This window comes from Hemicordylus capensis, chromosome 12 (assembly GCF_027244095.1).
Source record: "Hemicordylus capensis ecotype Gifberg chromosome 12, rHemCap1.1.pri, whole genome shotgun sequence".
Taxonomy (NCBI): Eukaryota; Metazoa; Chordata; class Lepidosauria; order Squamata; family Cordylidae; genus Hemicordylus; species Hemicordylus capensis.
The window spans coordinates 21,040,158-21,054,561 of NC_069668.1; the positions used below are offsets into that span (position 1 = coordinate 21,040,158).

General features: G+C 48.5%; 1 protein-coding gene across 13 annotated transcripts in view; it reads left to right on the plus strand.

Annotated features, from left to right (window-relative positions):
* GTF2I (general transcription factor IIi) overlaps positions 1–14,404 on the plus strand; it is a 61,566-nt gene that overhangs the window by 21,456 nt on the left and 25,706 nt on the right. For 6 of the 13 annotated variants that reach the window (XM_053274872.1, XM_053274877.1, XM_053274873.1 and 3 more), the window contains 6 exons: positions 821–861; positions 1,551–1,616; positions 6,726–6,785; positions 7,651–7,707; positions 11,340–11,402; positions 14,199–14,300. In XM_053274872.1, coding sequence (XP_053130847.1) covers positions 821–861; positions 1,551–1,616; positions 6,726–6,785; positions 7,651–7,707; positions 11,340–11,402; positions 14,199–14,300 — 389 coding nt within the window. The remainder of the gene's footprint in view (positions 1–820; positions 862–1,550; positions 1,617–6,725; positions 6,786–7,650; positions 7,708–11,339; positions 11,403–14,198; positions 14,301–14,404) is intronic. The other 7 variants (XM_053274879.1, XM_053274880.1, XM_053274881.1 and 4 more) reach the window with 7 other exon arrangements.

Below are 14,404 nucleotides of genomic sequence, written 5' to 3' on the forward strand. Positions count from 1 at the left end.
AGCTGCAACCAAGTCCCACTGAGACTGCGGCTTAAGTTAGTCATGACCTACGTGCTTCATTGATTTCAGTACTGCTTAGTCATCACTAGTGGGTCTGGATGTAGCCCAGAGTTTTTACGTGGCATCTTAAGGCCAGCAGGGTAGCTGCTGCATATTTGTGCCATGCCTTCCTCCTCTATCCAGCTATCCTGCTATGCCCGTTTTTACAACTACAAGAAGCTCACCGCCGTTTGAAACCAAAATAACCCCCGGAAGTTTCCAGTCCACATGGTTGAAAAGGGGGCAGGGGGAAGCCCCCATGAAAACAGGCCCAGAATCCTGCGCAAAATGTGCGTGGCTGTGATTTTTCAAGTTCCCCTGTTTGGGTGAGCTGTGATGGGAGCACCCGAGGGGTAGTGTTTCTGCCTGGCTTCCCAGCTGCCGTGGAGGGGCGCAGCTCAGTGAGCAGAGCACCTGCTTTGCATGCAGAAGGCCGCAGCTTCTGTTCTTGGTTTCACAGGGAGCAGGATGGGAAAAGACGCCTGCCTGAGACTTAGGAGGGCTGCTGCCAAGCAGGGCTGGATTAGTTGGACTGAGGGTCTGACTCCGTTTGGCAGCTGAGTCCATATGATCTCGTTCGGGGGTTCTCAGACTTGGGTCCCCAGATGTAGTTGGACTACCACTTCCACCATCCTCAGGCCTTGGGAGTCGTAGTCCATCCCCAGCCCTTGGGAATGGTAGTCCAACTTGGGGCACTCAAGTTTGAGAACCCCTGATCTAATTACTGGTATATTGTACCCACTTTTTATGTCACATTTCTTTCTGATCTTTGTCCCTCTAGTTGCCCCATCCAGGTGAAGACTGAGCCCAGTGAAGATTCTGGTACGTATTTCTGCTCTTTAAAACAGCCTGTTGCTTGAGCATGCACAGTGTTCCTCCCTGTGGCTATTGGCCTATGTGTTTCTTCTTTGATTGGGAGCCCTGTTGGGAAACTCCTTTCTGTTGTTTCTTCCATTGGGAGCCCTGTTGGGAGAGGAGATGATTTCCCTTTTTATTTTATATTTTATGTAAACCGGCTTGTGAACCTTTTGCTGAAAAGCTTTATGTAAATATTTTCAGTGATAGCGGTGACTCCTGGCAGTTATTTATAAATACCTCTCTTGTCTTCAAAACCTACATCTTTGCTGGATAACTCTTTTCTGTGATGGCATAAAACAAAATCGACGGGCACAAAACAGTAGCTCTACATAATGCGGAGAGCGGGAAGAATTAGATGAGAAGTTGGGATGTGAGACGTAACAAGTCCATGAAGTAATGGCGGGCATAGGTGACAATGAGTCTCCATAAAGTGGATTTCTGTGCCGTAGGGGAAAGTTACGCTGAAGAGTTAGGACTGGGACAAGAAATGCAAGGAACCCAGAGTCCATTTGGCGTACAAGGAGTCCTCCCCCTATCGCTCCCCGTCCCTCCCCGTATCGCTCCCCGTATCGCTTTCGAGATTTTAAAAGATGGGGGCTCCCTGTGGAGTCCCAGTTGCCTGTGCAGACGGGTGACTCTTGTCTCTTCTTCAGGACTCGAGATGATAACGGTAAAGGAAGAATCAGAAGATCCCGACTATTATCAGTTTAACATTCCAGGTAATATGGAGTGGAAGGGCTTCTTTCTACCTTACAGGCCGGCATCTTGATTGTTAAAATGTCCCGGGGAACCAGCAGGTGGAAGCAGAGAAGCGACGTAGGGCCTTAGATCCAGTGGGGTTTGAAACGGACTTCAGGGAGGGCTTTCCTTGGGCCAGGCTGCTCCTGTGGCGTCTGGCCCGCCATTTTCTCTGCCTTTCCCTCCCGTTCTCATCTCTTGAGGCCCTGACAACTGGTCTCTAGAAATTAGGCAACTTGATATGCCCTTGGGCAGGTGTGTACGCTCTGAATACACCCCAGTGTTGGAACTTGGGCACCACCGCAAAGTGAATTGGCCCTGATTTCAGTCCCGGAAATGGACACCTGTTTGAGAGTGGGGGCACCCGCTTGTTCTTGTAGCCTTGTGGGCTCCCCGAAGAATCCTCCTTTCCGTGGCCACCTCGCTGGCCCTGCGCACGGATGATGGTTGCTCTTCACAGTCTGATGGGTCTCTGTACTGGGCAGATGTTGTCAGCGGGTGGGGGCGAGGCTGTGACTGCTCTCTGTCCACACTGCTAGGAATCTTGAATCTCCTTATCTGGATTTGCTGTGCCCTGAGGCATCCCAGGCCAGCTTCCCAGTGTCCGGCCGAGTCGGGCCTAAGCGTCTCAGCCTGGGGTGATCGCAAAGCACCCCCATCGCAAGCCACAGCATCCCTCTCCTTACGAGCTCTCTTCTTAGACTGGCCCCTCATCCCTGGCCCGCTGTCCATCAAATCGTATCTGGCCAGATGCTGTGGATGGCAGCTCCCAGAATCCCCAGCTGCAATGGCTTCTGCTTGGGGATTCTGGGAGTTGTAGTCAACACCATCTGGGGATCCCTGTTTGAGGGAACACTGAGCCGAGGCGGGTCTTGCGGGATCTCAGCCAAGTCCGAAATCTCGCGTGAGCTGCTGGGATGCCGGCGAGATCACGCCCGGCTGGTTCGCGCGCTCTCAACCTCCTAGATCGGGTCAGCCCGGGGAACCGCTGGCGAGTGTGCCTCCCTCCAGCTCATCTCGAGGGAAGCCCGGCGATGGTGAGTCCTAGGCGGGCAGCCCCTTAGCCTGGTCCCTGTCCCGAGCTCGTTTCCCCCACTGGATTACTCCAGGGATCTCCTCACAGGAATCTTATCCCGGAGAGGGGGAGATGGAGCCCTAGTTGCCAGCTGCAGATAAAGCATGCGTGTTGTCTTAAAGGGATGGTCCCTCCTTCCAGGGCAGTCACGGGGACATTCCCAGCTAATGCCTGGCTGGGAGACCAGCTGGGAATCCAGTGCAAATTCTGTCACGGAAGAAAGGTGGTTTATAAATGTAATAAACTGGTAGACCCCCCTGCCCCCTTTTCTGTGTTTTTCTGGGATGCTGTCATGGTAAAAAGGCTGGGACGATTCCTGCATTATGTGTTTGGAAGTTGGCAGCTTATTTGTCAGTGTGGACGGAATGCTGCATTCTGTTGGAATCCCCTGCAGGGATGAGCAAAGAGGCGCCTTTGAAAAGTGGTGATTCTCTGGATTGCGCAGGGGGAGAGCTACTGGCCTTCTCCGTGCCCAGTACAGCATCCCTCCAGTGGCTGTTGCTGGGGTCTGCCTTGCATTTCTTTCTTAGATTGTGATCCCTTTGGAGACAGGGAGCCATTGTATTTATTCATTCATTTATTTATATCTATGTAAACTGCTTTGGGAACTTGTGTTGAAAAGCGGAATCTAAATATGAGTCGCATCCATTCATCTAGTTTGGGGTTTTAACCTGAATGGAGCAGGGTTGGTCTCGGGATCTGGTTGGGTGGCCTTCCCTCTTCTCTCCCCCGTTGCCGTCTGTTTCTCGTAAGAACCTTTGCTTCCGTCCCTTCTCGATTGGCCCGGTTGCCGGACCTGCTCTCCCGGGAGCTTAAATTTTGAGGGTGGCGTTGCCCACCCGTGTCCAGTGCTGTGACACGTTGCCTCGTGCTGGCCTGACAAGCCATCGCCGTGGCATGGGTTTGCGCCGAGAGCAGCTGCTGCAGCTGGAGATGCCACACGGAAACGGAAGCCGGCAGGACGTGGGGCGGTCCCGGGCTTAGATACAGAACCGTCTGCAGGTCTGTCCGTGCCGCTAAGCTGGCCTTGGTCCGGAGAGGAGAGCTGGTCTGGTGGGAGCCAGCATGACTTGTCCCCTTAGCTAAGCAGGGTCTGCCCTGGTTGCACATGAATGGGAGACTAGAAGTGTGAGCAACACTGGAAGAGATTCCCTGCAGGGGATAATGGGGCTGATCTGGGAAGAGCATCTAAGGTTCCAAGTTCCCTCCCTGGCAGCACCTCCAAGACAGGGCTGAGAGAGACTCCTGCCTGAAGCCTTGGAGAAGCCGCTGCCAGTCTGGGAAGGCAATCCTAAGCTGGATGGACCAAGGGTCTGACTCGGCATATGGCAGCTGCCTATGTTCCTGTATGCTGCATCTGGATGGTATTGCCGAGTCATTGTTTTTCCTCAGTGGGCAGAATTGTGCAGTTCGGGATCTGCTCTGTCCCTGTTTGGGCCTTGGGAGCCAAGAGAGGCAACCCTTCTGATTCCACCGCGGGGTTTCCAGCCAGGGGAGTTGCGTCGTGTGTCTTCAGGCAGTCTCTCTCCTGGCCTCGAAAGGGCAGAAAAAAGCCCTGGAGTGGGAAGGGTGGGGACACCCATGCCTTTTTCTGACATGGGAGAGAGCTGGTTTTGTGGTAGCAAGCATGAATGGTCCCCTTTGCTAAGCAGGGTCTGCCCTGGTTTGCATTTGGATGGGAGATTGTAAGATACTCTCCTTTGGGGAAGGAGCCACTCTGGGAAGAGCATCGAGGTCCCCAGTTCCCTCCCTGGCAGCATCTCCAAGATCGGGCTGAGAGAGAGAGATTCCTGCCTGCAACCTGGGAGAAGCCGCTGCCAGTCTGTGTAGAGACAATACTGAGCTAGCTGGACCAAGGGTCTGACTCTGTATAAGCTTCCTTTGAGAGTAAGTTTATTTTATGCAAAAAGGGACACAAGGTAGGGAGTCTTGCATGGGCGACAAATTCCAGGCTGTTGGTGCTCTGCCCTTTTACTTACTGTTTTAGGTCTCCTGTATTGTGTTCATTTTATATTGCACACCTTCTGTGGTGTCCACCACCTATCTGCTGATCAGAGGTGACAACATTGCTCTTTGCATGACCGCTTAATCCCGAGGTGTAGAAAAGAAGGGGAGTTGAAGACTCCTACATTTCCAGAGGATTTTGGTAGAGATTTAACTTTGTATGAGATTGGCATTTTTAAGGATACAAAATGGTTAGAAAACAAATCTGATTTTCTTCTCTTAAGTTCCCTTAGAGAAGAGGACAGCTGGTCTTGTGGGAGCAAGCATGACTTGTTGCCCTTGCTAAGTGGGGTCTGCCCTGGTTTGCATTTGAATGTGTGAGCCCTGTAAGAAGTTCCTTTGAGGAGATGGGACCATGCTGAAAACAGCTCCTGCCTGCTTGCATTGCAGAAGGCTCCAAATTCCCTCCCTGGCAGCATCTCCAGATCGGGCTGAGAGAGACGCCTGCCTGCAACCCTGGAGAAGCCGCTGCCAGTCTGGGTAGACAATACTGAGCTAGACGGACCAATGGTGTGACTCAGTAGACAGCAGCTTCCTGTGTTCGCCTGATGAAACCTCCTGAAAGAACCTCTTCCTTTAGCTTCAGATTTATCTTGGAATAAGCAACTGCTTATGTTGCAGTAAATGACTAAAGCAGGCTTGAGAGAGCCTGACAACTGGCGGAAAGACCATGCCCCACGCAGGCTGGCATGTTGGCGACACCGGACACCCCACTGCTGTGTGTTTCTTCCGGGTGTTGGTTTCCTCCATAGATGACATGTATTACTAGAGCAGGTGTTTGTTGAAGGAAGCAAGAATTTGTGCTGAAAACTGGGTTTGCAGGGAAAGTGTTAGTCTTGTTGGGTATGAACAGATTGGAGCATGATGCCTGTACCTGGCTATTCTGCTGCACCCTTAGCTGGTCAGAACCTCAATAGACCGGGTAGTGATGCAATAAAGGGAACTGAAGGGTGCCTTGGCTGGATGGGTGAAGTCTACTGGTTGGCAGTTCCAAGGGTAACGGAATCAGTTTTGCAAGTACTGTAGCGATCGGCCGATTTTCAAGTTGATATTATATATACCTTGTGGTGAGAGAACATTTACTATAAGGCCATATTTTTAATTATAAATAGTGTCTGAAATGCACAGAATAGTTGGTAGTGGAATCAAACAATGTGCAAAAATTCTGATTCCATTACCAATGTGCTTTGCATGTTTCAAATACCGTATTATTTAAGGAATTTATTTTAAAAATGACTTTCTAGAAGGAGACGTCCTCTTGCTGGGCATCTCTAATATCAGCCTGCAAATTTACTCATGGCTGCAGTTGTTGAAAAAGTGGTGACATTGCCTGCTTCTGTCACCCTTGGAATTGCCCAGATGGAGAGGATCGTGGGTTTCCATCTGAGGTGGCCAAACCAAGGGCTTTGAAGGGAAGGTGACCCAGAGGAAAAGCTTCAGAGAGGTCATGGCCAGGTTCAGATGGGATGTGAAACTGTGGTTTAGAGTTACTGGCACAAGCCTCAGACTTGTGTCCTTCCTCTTTTCAGATGCAAAGAGAGGAAATTCTGATCCGAGTTGATAGCCTGGCTAATTCATAAGCTGTGACTAAACTGCTTGTGCGAAACCAGGAGCCGAGACAGGAGACCTCTCCTCCTTCTATACTAATCCAAGGCTCACGTTAGTGATGCCACACTGTGGTTGAGCATTGCATCTGAACCCGGCCGTTGGCTCAGGTCAGCGTTCGTGCCAAGCCACGGTGAAGGGTTCAGACAAGAGCCTCTAAACCAGGGCATATTTGGAAGCTCAGCCCCTCGCTTGGCGGGCTGTCTGAACTGAGCCATTGTCGGTGGATTCCCTATCCGGAGACGTTGGGCTTCTGTGGAAACCTCCCCCATCCTGTCCTCCCGATGAAACGCTACTTATTTGTGTTTCGGCTGAGCATGCTCTCGTCATGGAAACGGGGGAAATGTTGGAAAGTGCTGCTTTTTGCTTTTTTTTTTTTTTTTACAGCTGTCTTTGTTTATCAAAGCAGGTCCTTCCGAAACTTCGGCGATTGATGAGAAAATCGCCCTGGCCAAGTCTTACACAGGTATAGCCATTCCCTTGTTCATCACCATCGTGCGATTTCTCACAACCACCTCGATGCCTCCGCGGCCATGTTCTGCCTGCCGACAGTACTGTTCTTCCTAGCTTGGATTTGGATTCAGTTGCCTGAAATTTACGGGGGGTGGGAATCGGTGGTTTCCCACCCCCCCACTCCCCCAGTCTAGCTTGAGATTCATTCCTAGAACCTCTGACTACATACAAATGCTGAGTTCCTTCTCTCTCTCTTCTGGGGCTACTATTGGACCCTGTAAGTAGATCATCTGTGGCAGATACAGAGAGGTGCCCATATTTGCCTCCCAAAACGAAATCTTTAAAATTGTCCTGTGATCAGTGACACTTGGAGCAGATGGATTGTGCCGTTTCCCAAAAACTCTTCACGTTGAGTCAGGAGGGAGAACAGTTCAGTATTAAGAAGAAGAGTATTGCCGGCTTTATGGCAGAACTTGGAAGATTTTTATTCCAGCCTCATATATTTTTCTTTTCCCTCCCCGATCTGTTTTCCAAGCATTTTCCCATCCAAGTTGTGTTTACATCTCAAGCAAGACTCTTCTGAATTAATAAGCGGCCCGAATGCTTTTGTTTTTTTCATGAGGGGGCATGATCCACCAAGGTCTGCTCGGTGCCCTTTGTTTTGCAACGAGCCAAGCTCAACGGATTGACTGTGCTCATGGACTCGGGCCAGCTCTCGTTCTGAAATGGTCCCTCTTGCCATGTCTGGCTTGATCTGCCGTGCCATAAAGTCTCTCTCTGTCTGCTGCCTCCCTACTTGAGATACTAATTTCTGACATTTCGAGTGTTAACCAGCGTCTTCTGTATTTTTATGATGGTATGTTTATATTTGTCTAAAGGGAGCAACCAGGTTTCCGATTGCAGTGAAGGCACAGATGTGGAATTGCCAGTAGAAGGTTAGAGATTTGTAACTTGTTTTTGTTTTTGTTTGAAAAATAAACTCTGGAGAGGTTCTTCTTCTTCTTTTTTTTTTAAAGATGAAAACAACCAATTAAAAAGCGATCACTTAATGCAAACGTGTCCATTGTGTCTGTCTTGCATTCTCCCTGCTCCAACCCATATTCCACATGGTTGTATTTTTCTTATTTTTAATTCTCCTTCCCCAAATTGTGATCCTGCATGGTTATTGTGGACATGTACTGAGAAGCATTTGCAAACTGATTCTCTGTTTCCTTCCTCCCCTTCCCCTCCGCACCTCCCGGCAAGCTATAAAACCTGTTCTAAAATTGCTCCTAAGGTTGACCTTTTCTGTCCCACTGCCTTCCTTGGTGACTGTGGCATTCTTTACTTTGCCAGGCCATTTTCTTCCCAGGGGCTGTGAGCACATTACAGCATGCTAAGCTTGGAAAGTAAGAAGTCTGTATGTGCATTTGAAAGCGAGGTGTTGAATAAAAAGGCAACTCCCAGTTTCAGAGCCCACCTTGCTGTCTTTCAAAGGGGCTGAGTCACAGTTTTTATTATCCAGGATTAGCTTGGTGCCGCGGGACCTCGATATCCTGAAGATGTCAGTGTGATGTTTCCAGTGGGCCATGCTATATTAAGTGTGTGACTTGTATCCAGAGATTGTGACCCTGCCTTTGCCAATGGAGTGCTAAAATCTGGTTTGTGTGATCAGGCCTGGTTTGGGATAGGGATGTGCATGAAATTGGACTGAATTTGAATTGATTCGATTTGGAACCATTGTATAGAGTGGAGATTTGTTTGTATTTATGTGAATTCGACTGAATTCAAATAGGATTTGGTCAAATTTGCCTTAACTTGATTCAAACAAATCTCCACTCTGTTCAGTGGTTCCAAATTGAATCAGTTCGAATATGAATCAGATTCGGTCAGATTTCATGCACATCCCTAGTTTTGGAGACGCACCTGGATCATGGCTGGATCTCTGCTCTGCCTGTTCTGAATTAGTTCTGTGATTTGGATTTTGTGCCCTGACCTCAGATCTGAAGCACAGATTTAGCAGGCATGACTTGGGGTAGGCATTGGAGAACCTTCCACTTCTTGGCAAAACATCTGGAGCAAACAGCGGCCGACCTACTGACTGCGTTCCAGCTTTCTTACTTTACTAATGATGCATCGTGAACGGGACCTGGGAACATCCCTGCATTTGACTGGCCCTAGCAGCGTGTTCCTCATCTGATCCTTACGCTTGCCTCGTCGAACCGGTGGCTACATTGCAAGTGCTGCTTTGACTGCATTCAATTTTCTCTGTAAAATACTTTGAGAATGTGCTTGGTCTGATAACATGTTACAGACACATGCCGCTCTCTTTCAGAATTGTGGTTATGTTCTTTCTTCTGTATAAGACAAACCAACCTGTATTTCAAAAGACAGACTGAGGGAGCTGAATTTTTAATCTGCTTGGTTTTCCGCCAAGGGAAATGTTGCACGGGCGCTAAACTTTCACTTCCTAAAATGATGGGCGAGGATGGCAGTTCCGCGAGCACTGTAGGAATCTTTTTCGAAAGCTCTTTGACTATTCCCATATAGAGATGGGCTTGAGTAGTGGCCATTTTCCTGTTGTGGACATGATTATTGTGGCCATTTCCCTGTTGTGGGATCTCTTCTGTGTCCTGAATCGTTGTGGACATGTTGTTACACACCCAGACGGCTTCCTTGCCAGCCCGTCTCTTCCAGAGTCTGGCTTGGAGGCAGGATATTGCCAGTTGTGATCAGGCCTCTGCTCCATGGTGACGGACCATCCAATCAGCCAGGGCAGAAGTCACGGGTAGTGTCTCCTAGTCTCTGTTGTGGATTGGGCAGGAAAAAAGAATCCTATCCTAATAAGTAAGAAGTATAACATGAAAGAGTACAGAACCAAAAGGACTCGAGTATGCGAATTAGCACCAGATGAGATTTCAGCACTTCTCAAGCTGGGTTTAAAAACTGTACCGAAATCTACTCTGAAGTAAACTGCCACGTGGACGTATCCGAATGGCAGGGAAACTGACACAAACTCGATTGCAGAACTTGGCTACTCTGCAGACCAGTAGCATTAGATTTGATAAAATAAGGAAAGAAGATATTTGCCAGTGCGATGCATGTAGCCATAAGCCTACATGCCTGCATGTGTCACCGTGCTGAGATGGCAGCCCAAGAGGAGGAAAAAGTGCAAAGCAGTAACCAGTTCTCAGAAGCATCCCGGCCAGGTTGCCTGAAGGAGACCCTTTTTTGCCACAGACCATCTGCTCTTAGGATGCTCTTCCTTGCCGGAGAATAAGCCAAACCGCAAGGTTTTTCGAAATTACCTACTCTCCTAGATTCTTCAGTCATCGACTGTGTGGCCTTCTCCATGTGTATATTTCTGGTTCTGAGACGGGGTGTTCGGTTATGTTGCCGCTAAACCCATCCAGCGGTCAACGTGGTGCCTAAATATTTCCGCCAGCATTTACAAACTGTACCACAAAGGATAAAAGCTCGTTGTGTATGGCTAGTTCTCCTCCTCCTCATTTCTCCCAAAGGACACTCGTCCTCTTGGGTTACTGTGCATTTGGATCCATTCCTCTTCCATTTCAGCTTCGTTGACATCCTGGTCGAACTGGAATCTGGGAACGGATGTGACGGAAACTGTATTTTTGCTTGAAGGTGCCTCAGGAGGAGCGGCTACTGCTTTCTGGGCTGCATCGGGAGCTCTACAACCGGTCCGCCTGATTCCTGCCTTGCTTGTCTTCCATATTTGTTTTTTGTGACGTTCTCCACTTAATAATGAGGAGGGGGTGGCCTTGACGATGGGAATTCAAAAGTCAGCAAAGTAAGCTGGTGGCACCATGAACAGTGACGGGATTGAATTACAAAGTGATGCTTCAGAACTCCTTCCTCTCTGAGTCTTAAGTGTCTTAAAAGTGGCCATCCCTCTGGCTACCCATGATTTGATGTATTACCTGGTGGAGTTCAGAAGGGAGTGACCCCAAAAAATCTTGTATTGGACCCCTGCCACCCTTACGGAAAAGCCATTCACTTGCCTGGGAAGCTCAGCCTTGTACTGTGATATTGCCGCACTTGCAAAACGGGCAGAGTTAAGGTGAAAATAAGGCACGCCACTTGCCCAGTGGGTGGAGGGAGATGGTAGACTCCGATTAACCTAACCTCTGAAGAAACCACCGCCCTCAATCCAGTCCCTGCCCTTTGGGGGTGTTTTGAGTGCACCATCTTTCACAAATACCGTTGTACTCTAACCTTTGTATATAATTTTCTTGTGTGAAGCAGGGGCAATAAAATCCTGTAAACCGATTAACTTTTCGAAGGGCGGGGGAAATGTTTGGACGAGGAAAATCCTGGGGAGTCTGGAATGAGGCACCACTCACAGCTGCTGCACATATAGCTCAGAACCCACCCACCCCTTTACTTAGCATCGTTCCCCTCCAGGGCTTGTGATAAAAGTACATTGGGCTCTGTGTGTGTTTGTGTGAGTCTGTTTTTATCCATAGTGCACCACACCCATGATGTCACGTTCGCCATGGTGGGGTGAAACCGCTGTTATACCCTGCCTGCGCCATTGAGACTTGGTTTTCTGTTCTGCTTCTTTCAGATTCCTCCCAACACGCCACTTCTGAAACAAGTGAGGATCCTGAAGTGGAAGTGACCATTGAAGGTTGGCCATTTTCTCAGCTCATACTTTTTTTTGCTCACTTGTTTCAGAAGAATTTCAGTCACGTGGCGTTGTGTTGCATCTCCTCCATCCCCCCTCCTCCTTACCCCCCCACCTCCCCATGAAACTCCTTTTCATGCTGCATGATCACATCGATTGGTTCGAGTAGGTAGATAGATAGATATTCGAATCAGGGTGCCGAGTTGGATCTCCACCAGCCGTAAGGTGTTCAGAATGTAGGGTGGGTGGGAGTTGATTCTTGGTGGCTTATCTGGCTCTTTCTTGTGTGCTTCAGGTTGGGGTACATTCTGGCGTTTTTGAGCGATGGTTTAAGTTGTCAGAAAGTTAAGTTGCCTCTCTAGAAATGCAGCAGTCCTTGAGAACTAAAGTGTGCTTTTTTATTATCGTTTGGGTATTGGAGAACTCCTGAAGAGTAGAGGGTAGGAATGTGCACAAAATTCACACGAATCGATTCAAATTCAAATTGCGTTCAAATCAATTTGATTTGGAGCCATTGGAGATTGGTTCGGATCGATTCAAATTCGACTGCATTTGATTCGAGGTTGGACAGATTCGAATTGATTCAACGAATCTTCACTCTGTTCCGTGGTTGCAAATCAATTTGAATTTGAATCAGTTCATGTGAATTTCATGCACATCCTAGTAGAGGGGCAGATAAGGACTTTAAGAACAGTCCATAATAATTGCACTAGCTATGTAGAAAGCGGATGGACTAGAGAGGTGAAGTTGTATTCTGGGAGACCTTGGTAGCGTATCTCCCTGAAGGTAAACTCTTGTGTCTCATAATCCGTCTCCACCACCCCTCCTTCTGTAAAACTCTCCCTGTGGACAGCAGAAACATGGTCTTGACTATCATAGTTCAATGGGTGAAGAGTTTACTCGCATTTACCTGAATAGAAGATGACTCTGAATTTAAGGTGGTCCCCTGATTAAATACAAGTTATACAAACGTTTTTGTTCTTATTTTTATCATTTGGGTGTTGGAGAACTCTTATAGAGTAGAGGGTAGGGATGTGCATAAATTTGTACAGATGGACATACACACATCATTTTAAAAATAAACTAGTCTTGGATCTAGGGAATGTGGTTTATAGACTACAAGAAACGGAGGAAAGTGAGATGGAAGGATTTGAAATACTAGAGTGGAATCTTCAAATTAGGAGTGCCTGGGGTCCCTCCTAAGTTTTGCAGTTTCTGATCCTTGCTACGGTCCTAATGCTATCAGTTAAGCAGCACCTTGGTTGAAACTCTGCTGAAGCCTGTCGAGGACGTTGTCTTCTCAAGCATGGGCTTACTTCTGTGCTAAATGTGCTGTTCAGTGGAGAGTGCTTCTGGGTGACGCGCGGCGGTCCTGCTGGCCATGGGGTGGGTGCTCCTTGGTGCCATAATGGAGAAGCAGTAGCCACATTTTGACTGCCGTAGTTGATGGCGTGTGTTCTGTGTACAGCACATGTTGTGAAAAAGGTTAGGGAGCAAGTTGGCTACTTTGGTGTCTTTCCCGGGTGTCCTGTATGCCTGTTGTGAAGTTCTGGTGGAGGAAAAGAGGAGAACTAGGAACCGAGGTATAGTCCCTAGCATATGTTTCACTTTAGGCCCACGACACCTGCATCCAACTTTCTCTGTCATGATTATTTTTGACCAGGGCAAAGGCGATCGGTCAAGCATATATAAGACTCTTAAGAAGCCCTACTGCACGTCCTGTGAGACGAGTCCCCTTTGTTGCTATGCTTTTTAAATTCGGGGGAATTATGAAATGGCGGGTTTGGAGACGGGCAGCTGCTGAAAGCCAGACTGATCGGGAAACGCCATCGTCTGTCCGTCTGATGCCTCTTTTTCTTTTCACCCTCCCCAAATCTTTTCATGTGATGATTGCATCTTTGTGGAGCTGATATAGTGCAGGAGCCCATGATGTTCTGAGAATTGATAATTTAATTTAATAAATTGAATGAACTTAATTTTAAAATGTCTAACTCGACATTCTTCCCATGCATTAGACAGAGTTTCCCGGTCTTTTGGAAGATCCTGTTTCGGCTTCTCTGACTTTCAACATTAGGGGTCAGAATTACAGTCTCTAAAGCAGGGCTGCTCACTTTTGGCCCTCCTGCAGATGTTGGCCTACACCTCCCATAATCCCTGGCTGTTGGCCACTGTGGCTGGGGATTATGGGAGTTGTCCTCCAAAAACAGCTTTGGGACCAGAGTGGAACAGGCCTGCTCTAAAGGCTCTCGGTCAGTCGCAGCGGAAAACTTTCCAACTGCTGTTAAGTTGTTCCAACTGCTTCCCAATTGCACGCCATTTCTGCCCGTGCAGTTGGAACAGGAACCCATTTTTCTCCTCTTTCCCCACCCGCCATGATATTATTTTATGTTGGCGCCACTGTTGACCCAGTGGATCGGAGCAGATCATATCCTTCGTGATACTTGTTTCCCCCGAAACATCCTATCTGATATTTGATACCAGAGCTCTGCCTAGGGGTGCTGGGTATCCATTAGGAGTAGAAGAGGACTCCCTGTTTGGTAATGAGGTTCGCCTTGAAAATCATGTCGTAAGCAAACGGGTGAGACTGCTGTGCATTTTCTAGTTCCATTGACATCGTCTGAATATTCTTTTGCATGCCCAAGTTAGATGCCAGGTTCCGGCCGGTAAGCTGGATGCCTGTGGGTGTGCCTGCCTTCCTCTGGAAATGGTTCACTCCAGAGCCCTGGCTTCTTGACAGCTGCTCAAACGTGGCCTCCGGCAGCAGCCGTGACGCCCATCTCTGTGTCTTTCTTTCCAAAGATGATGATGATTACTTGCCTCCCCATAAGAAGACGAAGAGCACCGAGCCGGCCAACGACGCTGCTAACGCCGGACGCCGGAAAGCCAGAGAGTTCAACTTTGGTAAGTTGAAGGACATAGCGGCTCTTTCTGGGGGCCGGGCTCCAGTGGGTTGAGGGCCATGCAAGGGTTAATGTTCAGCTTGAATTGTCTGGAAGAACGAAGGG